The sequence below is a fragment of the Delphinapterus leucas genome, chromosome 11, assembly GCF_059928025.1.
Source record: "Delphinapterus leucas isolate spDelLeu-1000000601 "Yukka" chromosome 11, BTC_Dleu_Yukka2, whole genome shotgun sequence".
Taxonomy (NCBI): domain Eukaryota; kingdom Metazoa; phylum Chordata; class Mammalia; order Artiodactyla; family Monodontidae; genus Delphinapterus; species Delphinapterus leucas.
This window is the reverse complement of record NC_143139.1, coordinates 51,412,013-51,425,401: the sequence shown is the minus strand read 5'-3', so window position 1 is coordinate 51,425,401 and position 13,389 is coordinate 51,412,013. Positions and strand designations below refer to the sequence as shown.

The window sequence follows — 13,389 nt, the reverse complement described above, 5'->3', positions numbered from 1 at the left end:
AATTCCTCCTGTAGAAACATTACCTCAAGGAGCTGTAATCTATCTGGCACAGTGGACATACACAATTATAAACATGAAATAAATGCTATGAAGGATGCATAAGATCTTCTTTGAGTAGAGAATCATGGGCCAAACTTTAGGGTAAAGAGGATAGGGAGACAGAAAAGACATCCAGAGGTGAGACTTTTTTTTTTTTAAGATGTTGGGGGTAATTAATTTTTGCTGTGTTGGGTCTTCGCTTCTGTGCGAGGACTTTCTCTAGTTGTGGCAAGCGGGGGCCACTCTTCATCGCGGTGCGCGGGCCTCTCACTATCACGGCCTCTCTTGTTGCGGAGCACAGGCTCCAGACGCGCAGGCTCAGTAGTTGTGGCTCACGGGCCTAGTTGCTCCACGGCATGTAGGATCCTCCCAGACCAGGGCTCGAACCCGTGTCCCCTGCATTAGCAGGCAGATTCTCAACCACTGCGCCACCAGGGAAGCCCCAGAGGTGAGACTTTTAAGAATGAATAGCAGTTAATAGAGAGGAAGAAACAACCTGCACATGCACAAAGGCACAAAAATCTCAGTGACATATTCAATGAACACCAGAAAGTGTTCCAGAAAGTTCCAGTTTTCCAGAAAGTAAAGTGTGATAACAGGGACTGCTAAGAAATGAAGCTAGAAAGAGCAGGCATACTTAGATCATGAACAGTTTAGCCAAGGAGTTTACATTCTATCCAATGAGTAAGGGAAAGCCACTGAGTAATTTTAAGCATCAAAGAATTACTGCATTCTTATTTTAGAAATATTGCTCTGACACTGAAAAACAGACGGGAAGAGCTACAGCCGAGAAGCACGGACAACTGTTAGAAGACTGCTACATCAGTTCAGGCAAAAGACTAGCCTAGAGCAGTGGGGAATGGAGAGAAATAGATTGAGTCAAAAGATAGGTAGCAAGTAAAACTACAGGATTTGGTAACAAGATAAACTGTGGTTTGAGGTTTGGTAGGAAGATGGAGGAAAGGAAGGAATCAAGGCAAATTCAAGGTTTTTAGCTTGAGCTCTGGGTGGATAGAAATGCCATTAACTAAAACAGGGAACAAAACAGGAGAAACAAGGTAAAAGGAAGTAAAGCTGTTGAGTACAGATGGTGTTAGTACTTCTGGTACATCCAGAAGAAATTGTCTAATAAATGGTTAAGTCTAGAACCCAAGAGAGAAAAATTTAAGATGAAAATATAAAATTGGGAGGTATTAGCCAGTAGAGTGGATGAAACTGACTAGGAAAACTGTACGAAAGGATAAGAGTTCCAGAGACCACCAATATTTAAAACACAGGCAGACAAATAAATGAAAAGTAGAAGAGAGTGGTGATACAGAAGTTTGGAAAGGAGAGAGTTTCACGAAGAAGGGAATTGTCAATGTATTGAATGTATCAAAGAGGTGAAGAGAAGAACTTTAAAGCTTCTCTCGGTTGGCAATTGAGTAACTGGTGACAGAGAGGTTACAGAGGAATGGATGGTTAAAAAAAAAAAAGCTAAACTAGACAGGGGTTGAGTGAATGGCAGGGGAGGAAAGAGTAATCTTGACTGAGATGAGACTAAGAGCTAGAGAACAGAGGGTTAAAGAACATTTTCAAGATGGCAGAGATTTTAGCATTTTTATAGGGCTAGAAAGGGACCAGTGAAATGTGAGATTTTTAAATTATGCCTTTGTACTTAAACTTACTATAAGAAAAGTTACCCATTATACAATACTAAGTGAAAAAAGAAATTGAAGAATATGTATAGTAGGATGTTACTTAAAATAAAATTCAGGCTGTTTTATGCCTTTCAAGTTACTATCATTACCTTGTATTAGCAACTATCTGAAATTCTTATTTGTTTAGTTGCTTATCTTCCCCCCTAGAATGTAAGCTCCATGAGAAGAGAGATTTCATCTGCCTTGTTCTCCACATATTCCTGCTGCTTAAAATAGTGCTTGGCACATAGGAGGCACTCTACTGTTGAATGAAAATGTGTATGTGCACACACACGTACATATATATGAATGCATGTATTTACATGAAAAGCATAAAGAAAGTTCTAATTTATTATTTGAACTTATTTATGCCAGGGGTGAGTGTGAGACTAGGAGGAGAGGTAAACAATACTGATTCATTTTTTGCTTCATAGATCTCTATTCAAATTTTCTACAAAAATCATGTCTTTTGTAACTGAAAAACAACTTTTAATAATGATCAGATGAGCCTAAGAAAGTTAATCTATTCTGCCTCTCTATTTTCTTTTGGTGGGTTGTCTTGATCTAATCTGACTGCAGGCTGATCCTTGAGCTGTTTTGGTAGGGCAGTTCAAAGTCAGAATCTTAAACCATAGAGCTGGAAAGAACATAGACATCATCTAAGCCAACTCCCTAGTTTTACAGATGAGAAAGCAGACACTCATAGTAATTTAATAAAAGGTAACTTAATTAATAAAATTAGGGTACTGATGAGAAGTTTTTAAAGAACAAATGATTAGGAACTATTTAAAAGGCTAATCTATTATATGCTATACATAATTTAAATGATAACTAATGAAAGCTTACTAAAGCTTATTCTCACATATAACCTACAATCTTCTGGTGAAATTATTACTCAAAGTAAAACTATTTCCTTAAGCACACTATTTGACCAATGAACCCTACAGTTAAGCACTGGCTAACTATTATAATATGACAAAGGATTCAGAATACACAGATATAGGGAGTGAAGTTATTCACCGTTAGGTGTGCAAACTAGCTGAACTAACAGGCACTTCTTTCTACCAGGATACACAATAGGTCAAGTATATATTACATTTAAGGATTGATCACACTTTGACTCAAATGTCTGTATCAATGTCTACAATGTGTATTTAATAGAATTTAATAAAAATTAAATTTTGAATAGGTAAGTAATACACTACTAAGTATTTAGGGAAATGACTTAACTATTTCTCTTTACATATATACTGTAGTTTACCAGGAATACAACAAATTTTATCTAAACTTCTGAATATCACTTTGAACTTGTTTACAAACTATCTCATTTGATCCTCACAACAACCCCATAGACAGCAGAAATTATTAGTCCCATTTAACATATAAGAATGAGGCTCAGAAGTTAACTTGACTAAGGTCATTTTGTCAAGTCCTAGGACCCAGATCCTCTACCTCTTAGCCACTGTTCTTTCCATCACCCAAGCTACCTCATATTTACCATTTATTAAAGGGCAAACCACTTTATAATTTCCTTCCTTCCACAGTGGTGGAGGTGGGGAGGGCAGGTAGCTAAGCCCTAGCAATCCTATCCCTTTCTATTCCATTTGAAAGTTTGGTACATAAGAAAATTTTAGCCATTCATCTTAATAGTGACAAGAAAGATGTGACAAGTCACCTTAGTTGAGGATTGTGCACATCACTAATTCTGTATGAAATCCTACCAAGTGTTCAATTATTTCCTTAATTCTAATAAAAGTATCCTCTTATTTAGAAAGCTCTCTAGGGCTTCCCTGGTGGCGCAGTGGTTGAGTCCTCGATGCAGGGGACACGGGTTCGTGCCCCGGTCCGGGAAGATCCCACATGCCACGAAGCGACTAGGCACGTGAGCCATGGCCACTGGGCCTGCGCATCCAGAGCCTGTGCTCCGCAACGGGAGAGGCCACAACAGTGAGAGGCCCGCGTACCGCAAAAAAAAAAAAAAAAAAAAAGCTTCCTATTAGAAAGCTCTCTATAAACAATACCCAAAGTAGTATGGGCTTAATAGTTGAAAAAAATCTGAAACCAAATCTCAGTCCTATCACTCACTAGCTGCTCAACTGTGGGTACATTTCTTAACTTCGAGTCTCACTGTCCTCATCTCTAGAGTGACGATGACACCATCTACCTCTGTGAGTTGCTGAGCAGATTGAGTGATAATATGTGCAAAGCCTTTAGTTCTTAGAAAAGGGCCAGAACACACCAAGTTCTGTTGGAGAAACAAACATGCAGGAAGGCACTGCTCATGGGTAATGTCATTTATGTGAACTTTACTAGTATAACTTCTAGTGTGACCTTACTTCTTGTCTCTCTCCAATATCTGGGGCAGGATACAATATATCACTCTTGCTCCCAGGGTACCAATTTACAGTGCGTGCTGGATTTCAGCCCTCTTCTAAATCCTCTAGTTAAGGAATATCATAATCTATTATTTGACTATCTTAGAATTGGCCATACCAAACCAAAGCTTACACTATTTTCACTCCACTCTTTAAGTCTGCTAACTGCATCATTCACTATTTTGAAATAAAATAAGAGTAAGCCAATTTTATAAATACAAATCATGATACAGCGAATTCATGTTGGGTGAAAAGGGCAGGAATTTTCAGGGGGCAGGGGGAGGGGAGAAGGACCTAACATTGAGAAATTATGTATTCAGCAGTCCATCACGCACTAAATTTACTTTCTCTCTTTTAATCTTCCCAGGCATTATTCTAATCAAGATTAGCATCGTTTTACAGATTTTGCAAGGGAAGCTTAAACCCTGGCTCACTCCCCCTCGCTCAAGGTACTATAACCTACAGGAAGGCTCTTGCTCAACTCAAGGCCTTTCCTCCTCCTCTTGTAATCTCTGCCCAGAATGCTCTCCAGTCTCCTACAAGGCCGTCGCCTTCTTCTGCTTCAGGGCTCACTTCAAATAGTTCCTACTCTCTCTATCTCTAAAGTAGAATACACCAATTACTCCATCCTTATTTCCTTCATAGAACACAAAGCCATCAGTATTCACCTTCTTCCTGTGTTGAAGGACAGCACAGATGATGCTGGCTTAATGAATGAGTGAACACACCTGCCTACAGACATTTAGCAAGTAAAAGGCAGGGCCTGGAGACCAATCCAGATTAACCTGACTGCAAACCCCTGCAGTTCCCTACCTCTATTTTTTTTCACTGGTGGAAGGGGAGGTGCTTCGGGCTGGGAAATCAATGTAGAGGTATGCCTTCTTACTTTCTATCTGTATTCATTCACTTTAAAGAAATTACAGAACTACCTACACATATACTTAATACTACAAAACATTTAACCAGAATTTCAAGAGATCTTACATTGCCTTTTAGAACCACAACTCAATTTGGGAAAACAAAAACAAACAAAAAACCAACTGCATTTATGATGCCCCTGAACAATCAAAATACCTCCAAACTGTTGAGTAATTGGATTGGCAACTCCACATATGGTTATTTAAGGCCAAAAGAAAATTTAAGTCACACGTATAAATAAATGCATTTTACTAACAGACTTGCTTGTAATATTTTGTTCTTTTATAAGATGTTCTGAATTTCCCAATACTTCATACAGAAAAATCTTAAAACCAGCCATGGGATTATCATTCTTATCGTGGTAATCATGTTCTTTCTTAAAGAAAGATGATACGAATGCACTCCATCTGTTGTGTTTCACTATTAAACCATGTTCTTGCAGACAGAAGTCACCTCGGGTAAAACGCCCAGTGCGGTGAGAGCCGACCACTAACAACATTCCCTTTGTTGCCTTCCCCACGGGGTTTAATACTTACTGCTGAGTCCTCCATCCTCGGAGACTCCTGTCCCTCTCATTCCTAGGTAAGTCAGTCCCAATACGAGGAAAAATAGGCAGGCAGCAGTTAAGAGAAACATCGACAAGTAGTGGGCACTGAAACCCCCAGTTGGGGACACCTCCTCCCGTTTAAATTGCTGGAGAAGTTCCTCCTCAGGTTCGGAAAGCTTCGGTTTGTTATATGTGTTCTTCAGGTAGGTATGATTGGAGCCCGTATGATTGGAGTGATTGATCCTGAGTGAACCAGAGGCGGCCACCGCCGCACTGGGAGGGAGGCTGTTGGAAAAAATCCTGGGGGAGTCCACGCCGAAGGCCACACCGCCGATATGATTATTGGTTTTAAGAAGGGAGCCTGTGGACGAATCCAAGGTTGAGTCCACGTCCGCGAGCGGTGGCTGCAGGAGAGGGGCCAGTTTCTTAGCGTTAACGCGGTATCTAGGAATGGGGCTGGAGTCCGGGGGATCAAACCCTCCTCCCTGCTCCGCCGCCGCCGACGACGACGACGACTCTTCGACGTTTCGGCTCCTGTCTAGACTCCCAGCGGCCGCCGCCCTGTCATTCATCGCGATTCCTCCCGCTCCCTGAACTGAGGTCTCCAGTCGGCCGCCGGCCGATTTCGCAGGCAGGGGAGAGAGAGGCTTACTATGGCCCCGCCTGGGCCGATGCCGGGAAAGGGAGTCGTCCTTCAATACCTGTCTGCTGGAGGCCACGTCGTCGTCCTCCTCTTCTTCCGAGTCCGAATAGTTCTCCCGGCAGCTGTAGGGGAGAAGCCGGCTGCCATTCACGGTCCGGCCGGACCACAGCGGCTCCTCTGCCTCCGGGTCCCTATCCTCGCCGTCCTCTCCCTCCTGCTCCCCGTCATCCGCCGCCCCATCTCTCCCCGACGGGCTCTGCAGCTCGGCAGCCGCCGGCCTCCTGGCCCCCCACCACGAGTGGGGCTTCCTCCGCTCGGCCGAGTTGCTGTTAGTCACCTCGCTGGAGGCCAGGGGCGCCGACGTCGGTTTGAGCCCGCGATACTGGAGCGGAGCCCGGTCTTTCCTCCCGCCGCCGCAGCCGCCGCCGCCGCCGCCCCCGCCGCCGCCGCCGGCCTGGTCCCGGGGACTGGCCTCCACGTCCGACTCGTCCGAGCTGAAGCCCAGCAGTACTTTGCTGCCAGCCGTGGGGGCGGCCGAGGCGCCCCCGGGCCCTCCCAAGGGGCTCTCCGGGCCAGAAGCCGAGATCCGGCCCAAGCCTCCAGGAGTCCGTAAGTAGGAGAGGTCGCCTGAGACCTGCCGGACCCCCATCCCCACGGCCGCCGCCGCTGCTGCCGCGGCGGCGACCGTGGCGGTTGCCGTGTTATTGTTATTACTGTTCCGCGTCTTGGTGCTGCGGCCCCCGGACCGGTGCTGCTGCTGCTCTTCCTCTCGAAGCTTCTTCAGCTTCTTGAGGTAGACCGGGCGGGTGCTCTCCGTCACTGGGCCAGGAGACAGGCCGTAACGGCGGAGCTGAGAGAAAAGCTCCTCATCCGAGAGCTGTTGAGGCGCCGAAGCCGTTGCTGCCGCCATTTTCTCTCCAGGGTGTTTTACAAGCTCCGCGCTACCGGAAGTGACGCGCCGCCCTAGACCCTGAACTAGACCGGACTGCGTCGCCCTCCCAGCGCCACTGGCGCCTTGGCCAATGGGAGGCGCGGGAGGAGCTCACCTGAGCGGGAAAGGGCCACCTGAGTCGCGCGCGGCAGAGACTTCTGCGCTTTCACCTCGGGGTGCTAACGCCTTCTTCCCCTTCCTTTCTGTCACCTTCTCCGGCTGTTCTCCGCCCTGCCCTTCCCAGCGCCTCTCCCGGGAACTGCCTCTTGCCAAACCACACCTTGACCTCTTCTTCCCAGGTTCCTGCCACCGGGCAGTAATATTGAAGGGAAAACTGAAGTTTATGGCATGGTTTTCTTTCATCTTGATTACCGCTGCCAAGGGGAGCTTAGAGACTTAAAGAAATCTTGATGGCCAGACGATTGGTAATTTCCCTGACTCCTGGTTCCCTCTTTTCGCTTTGTCTTTCCGACTGACTTACCAAAAAAAAAATAAAGTGAGTTACTCTCGCTGCTCATTTGAGAAGCCTCTCCTCTAACATTCCAAGGAAAAGATAGAGTAAACCAGCCCCGATACAGTTTACTTCAAGAGTAATGGCTATTCGTTCCCTAGTTAGTTGTAAGGTATTATCGTTTTTCCCCTTTTAAAATCTGATAACCTTGATAGGTCGTCGTTTTGGGAATTGAAAGAGCCAATCACATTATATGACTGAAAAAAAAAGAGAACGTGCCATCCTGCTTATTTCCTTCTTAAGACCTTTTCAACCTATAGTTATTTATTTATTGTTAATATTTTTATGCATTTGTTTTCCTAATTTTTAATTTATTTATTTTCTTATCCCTTTGAACTGTAAGCTTTATGAGCAGAGGGACCTTGCTTCACCCCTTTAGTGCCTGACACTTCAGGCACGTTCAGTAAACATTTGTTGAACTAATTAATTAATTGCAAAGCTAGGATAGTGTGAGATGAATACTTTGACATGGGAGTAGTGACAGATGAAGAGGAGAAACCTTCACACACAGTCAAAAAAACAGAAACGATTAAGACCTGTATATCCAGCCCCCTCATTTATAGACTAGGAAATGAATCTCAGATGGAATTTTCCCAGTTTGGTAAAGATCGCTTCCCTTTTCCTCCAACACTGGCAGAGCTGACACTTCTTGAATACTTAAACCCTAGCAGCTACGTGGCAGCACCTAGCACAATATCTGGCACGCTATGATAATTTTTGTCAAATAAATTATTTTTCCCTATTACATTATACACATCTGAACGGAAAAATATGTTAGTCAAAAGCATAGATACTAGCTTTTCAACATCCTGAATCCAACAGCAGAATAATACTCAGTAACCTGAACTTTTGACTTTTCTTAGCAAAAGCTTGCTGTCTCCTCAAAAATACTCTTACGTGGACGGGCACTTCCTTGTCCTTTATCAGAGGACTTTAAAATCTACAAATATTCCTGAATTCTAGGACTGTTAAGTACTTTAAAAAGTGCTTGACATAGAAAATTTTAGCCACTACGATGATAATGACCCCAAATTTATTACCATAATTGTCTGGGTCGGGAATCAAATGATTATAAACGTATTAGACCTGTGTCTCAGGATAGCAGAGGAGTTAAGCTGTGAGTCTGAAGTTAAGCAAAACTGCATGGGGACCCAGCCCTGTCGCTTACTTCCAACATTTGTTCCACACCCTACTGGCTCTCCAGGTAGGAATCATAGAAGTCAGCCTCTGATTTTCAGGAATCTTTTGATATCCTATAAGGATTTGAAGACCATTTATATTTCTGCCTCTGACTTAGGGCAAGTTATTTAATCTTTCTGAGCCTTAGTTTCTGTATAAACAAAAGAGAGATGATGAACCTTCCTCAGAAGGTTTTTTTTTTTCTTTTTTCTTTTTTTTTTGCGGTACGCGGGCCTCTCACTGCTGTGGCCTCTCCTGTTGCAGAGACAGCCTCCGGACGCGCAGACTCAGCGGCCATGGCTCACAGACCTAGCTGCTCTGCGGCATGTGGGGTCTTCCCAGACCGGGGCACGAACCTATGTCCCCTGCATTGGCAGGCGGACTCTCAACCACTGCACCACCAGGGAAGCCCCAGAAAGCTATTTTAAGGATTAAATGAGAATATGTCCGCATAATTCTTAGCACCACACCTAACACACAATGTACATTCAAATGTTAGCCAGTAATGTACAGCCAAGCATTGTGTGTGTGTTTGGTAGCATGGCTTCTGAGAGAGAACTCCATGTAACAGCAGTTAAGGAAAATACCACTGCACAGACAGAAGTAGAAATGGTAAACCTTTGCCCAAGGCATCAAATAATCCCATTTAGTAATTAATGAAGACAAAGGGGTTTGGCAACCATAGTCGTTTTAGCCCTTGGGGGCAGAAAGATTTGGAATGAACTAGGAACCAAAGGTCTGGAGTCTCCAAGTTATGGGACTTAGGGAAAATCTTAGGTTCTCAGAACCTCAATTTATTCTTTTCTAAAATGATGATAATATTGTCTATCCTTCTTGGGCACACAATTAATATTCAATAAGTATCTGTTAAGAATAATGAATGAATGTATGTGAAAATTCTGTTCAAATACGTTGTTTACATGCTAGGTATTATAGCCAGATAGTCACAACAATGAAAACTACAATTGGTATAAACTTTATACTTTACAAAGAGATTTTATATACATGGTCTCATGGAGTCTACAAGAAACCTTTCTCCTTAAAGATACTGAGGGCATGATTTATTGCATGGAACTATGTGGGGTTATAATTACCCTTTGAGTGTTCGAGCAGATCTTATACTTTCTCAGGAGAACTTTCACTGACCCAGCACTGTCACTACCTGCTTCCAAAGTTCTCCTCATTTACCAATGGATCTTACTCCTGCTTCCAGATTGGCTAACTTTTAAAGCACAAGCCTCTAAATTAGCAACCTGCACCCATGGTCTACAGGGAATGCAATCTCAAACTCACTCCTGCTCTACAGCTTTCAAAATTTTGACTAAGGGAAACATTTCTGAAGGATTATAGAAGGATAGGCAGTCTATCTCTTCCTCTATATGTTTTTAATATTATCTCTGCCTTAAGCCTGCTGGTCAGAGACCAGTGAAGCTTGGGCCACATTGCTAACACCATACTCCCCCTGGTTCCCAGTTAAAATACCTATTGCCATATTTCCCTTCATAGTTAGGACATCAGCCTTTATTGAAGGACCTTCTAAAGAATGATATGACACTCAGCATTATGTTCAGAGATATTGTTAAGTGTTTATTTCCTTAGAGAATGTCCTTTCAGGCCTCAGTATTAGAAATAGTTGTACTTTTCCAGACAACTCATTTGTTTGGGTCTTGGATTGGTTTTGCTTTGTTTAATCTATTTATCATTATTTTTTATTGAGGTAAAATTCACATAGCATAAAATTAACCATTTAAAAGTGCACGATTGGTGGCATTTTGTACATTTACAAAGTTGTGCAACCATCACCTCTATCTAGTTCCAAAACATTTTCAACATTCCCAAAAGAGACCCCATACCTATTATGCAGGCGTTCCCTATTTCTCCCCCTCTTCAGCCCCTGGCAACCTAATCTGCTTCCTGTCTCTATGGATTTAACTATTCTGGATATTTCATATAAATGGACTCATACAATAATGTGACCTTTTGTGTCTGACTCCTTTCACTTAGCATTTTGAAATTCATCAGGATGTAGCATGTGTCAGTACTTCATTTCTTTTTTATGGCTGCATAGTATTTCCTAGTAATGATATACTACATTTTGTAGATAATTCATCCATTGATGGGAATTTTGGTGGTTTCTACCTTTTGCTATTGTGAATCATGCTGCTATGATGTACAAGATGTACACTGATATACAAGTATCTGTTTGAATACCTGTTTTCAATCATTTTGGGTGTGTACCTAGGAATTTCAGTTCATATGGTAATTGTATATTTCACTTTTTGAGGAATCACAAAACTACTAATTTGTTTTTAACCTTATGGATGGATGCTGTTGGTTTACTGACTTGCCATGTTTCCCTGTTTGAGATGACAGCTAGGAAGTTCATACTCAATTTTGTGTCCCAACTATAGCAAGTGTTTAGGGCTCCATAGCATATATTTAAAACATTAATCCCATTTCTAATGCCATCTAAATTTTCTGACTTTATATTCATGTGCCTCATTTTAAAAAGTGATTTCAATTTTATTTTCTCTTCCAAAGATGATATGCATCTTTTTAGCTGTCTTTTAATTATTTGGGGAATACCATATAATTCCTTTGACAATCCAAAGGGTAGGTTTTATTAGTTTTCATCTTTTACAAATAAGGAAACTGAGGTTAGAAAAGTTACTTGATTCAAGTCTCAAGAACCAGATGGAAAACTGAAACCTATGACCTCAGAGTCCAAATTTCATGTTCTCTCCACTATAGCACACCACTTCTTGAATACCTTTCTTAATTCATACAGTAATATGTGTAAAAATAAACTTAGTTCCCTCTTTTCTCACCCATCCTAAAGAGGGAGTAGTCTGTAATGAGGTGAGGAAGAGGACAAAAGCTTTTACAATTGACCTATTTCTTAGTTTTATTTCTACATGCAACAACTAGAAAGAAAACTCAGAAATATAAACTGATTATTTCACTTAACTTTTTAGCAGATCAAAGAAGTAACACAGTATCATAATGATGGTGTCACTTAACTTCTCTTAAAGTGCCTCAAGGATGTCTTCACTAGTTCGATCTACAAAGTTCCTGATGTTTATTTTTCTTTTTAATTGCTTAACTTTTATTCAACACTAACAGTGATTCTAAGGAAGAAGCCAGAATAAACAGGCTGAAAATACAACATGGTATTGAGAAATGTTAGATAAAATTCTTATCCTATGTTGTTATAAGAATTAGCCAAGAAAGTTTCATAGCAAGAGCATCTGTTTTATTTTTCTGTATATAACTCAAACAGGTAAGGAACGGTCATACAACTCCAGTAAACAACATACATATGATTGATAATTATAATCTACTCTGTGCAAGAAGGTGAATTGCTAAATCATGCACTGGGAGTCGTAGAGAGTATTTCACATTAATATGTGAGGGACAAGGGTCTAAAAGTTGCGAGATTTGAGTTTTATTTCCAGTTCTGCAGTTAATTGTAGTAATATTTTACATTTTTTAAATTGCCTCATAATCAATAGCACCTTTTCATGGTCTCATTTGATCTTTCCACCAACCCTAATAGGCAAGCAATTATAATCCTTGTTCTGTAGAGGAGAAAACTAAGGCTTAAGAAAGTTTGATCATTTGTTCTTTATGAGAGCTTACTAGATGAGGTCCAAAATCATTCCTAGATTGTCTCACCCTAAGTTCACTGTTCTTTCCAGCCCACCACAATACCTCATATGAGTTGATTGTACTTCACAGAATGAGTCACTTAACCTTTTCTCTTTTAGTTTCTTCATCTGTAAAATGAAGAAGTAAGAATACTTGACCATTAAGGTCTCTTACAAATTCAAAACTTTCTGAAAGTACTTTCGTATAATACTTCTTATTGTACATTTTTATTAGACTTATTTATATACTTGCCTTATTTCTCATGTTCTTTGAGATAAGGATCTGTGTCTGATTGAAATTTGCATCTCTCCAAGCTCCTGACTTATTAAGTGATACCACATGTCACAAAATAGTATTAGAAAGACTTGCAGGTGACACACAAAGAAGAAATACATTAGGGATAAGACTCGTATAGGGTTATCTAGAAATAGGAGAGAAATGTGAGTCTACAAATTCAGCATGAAGTTTAAGGAATACACCTGTAAAGAGGCTTATGACCCAGACTGCTCTAGAGATTTGGTTTCCTTAAGCAGCAAAAGGCATCTTAACACCGAAGTTTTCTGTCCCACATCATATAAGCAATGGTGTAAAGAGATCTGAACGCCTCAGTTTATGATTATCTATTCTTTTCAATGCAATCCTTTAGTGTTGTTTTATTTGTTATACAGGAACTTCATAGGAGATAGGCATAGAGAATCATCAGGTTTGTGTTTTATAATACGTTCAAACTTTGGGTTATGTATCCTTTGATGTTTCTTATCCATCCTTCCCAGAAGCTTAAGCATGGAGAGAAGGGATAACGGGGAGAGGACCACTTTTAGTTTTTGTTGATGGGATGGAAAGCTTTGTCTCCCATCACTCATGACTGAAACTTGTTCCTGACCCCTGCTTGCCTCTAAATAAGATCATTTCTGGCCAC

At 41.5% G+C, this 13,389-nt stretch overlaps 1 protein-coding gene across 3 annotated transcripts in view; it reads right to left on the bottom strand.

The window, feature by feature from the left end:
• The window catches only part of LEMD3 (LEM domain containing 3), a 69,861-nt gene extending 62,500 nt beyond the window's left edge, over positions 1 to 7,361 (bottom strand). Inside the window, exon 1 of one of the 3 annotated variants that reach the window (XM_022571611.3) lies at positions 5,548 to 7,361. In XM_022571611.3, the coding sequence (XP_022427319.1) occupies positions 5,548 to 7,111 (1,564 nt within the window). In that variant the 5' untranslated portion in view covers positions 7,112 to 7,361. The remainder of the gene's footprint in view (positions 1 to 5,547) is intronic. The other 2 variants (XM_089920969.1, XM_022571610.3) reach the window with 2 other exon arrangements.
• Between the last annotated feature and the right edge of the window lie 6,028 nt (positions 7,362 to 13,389).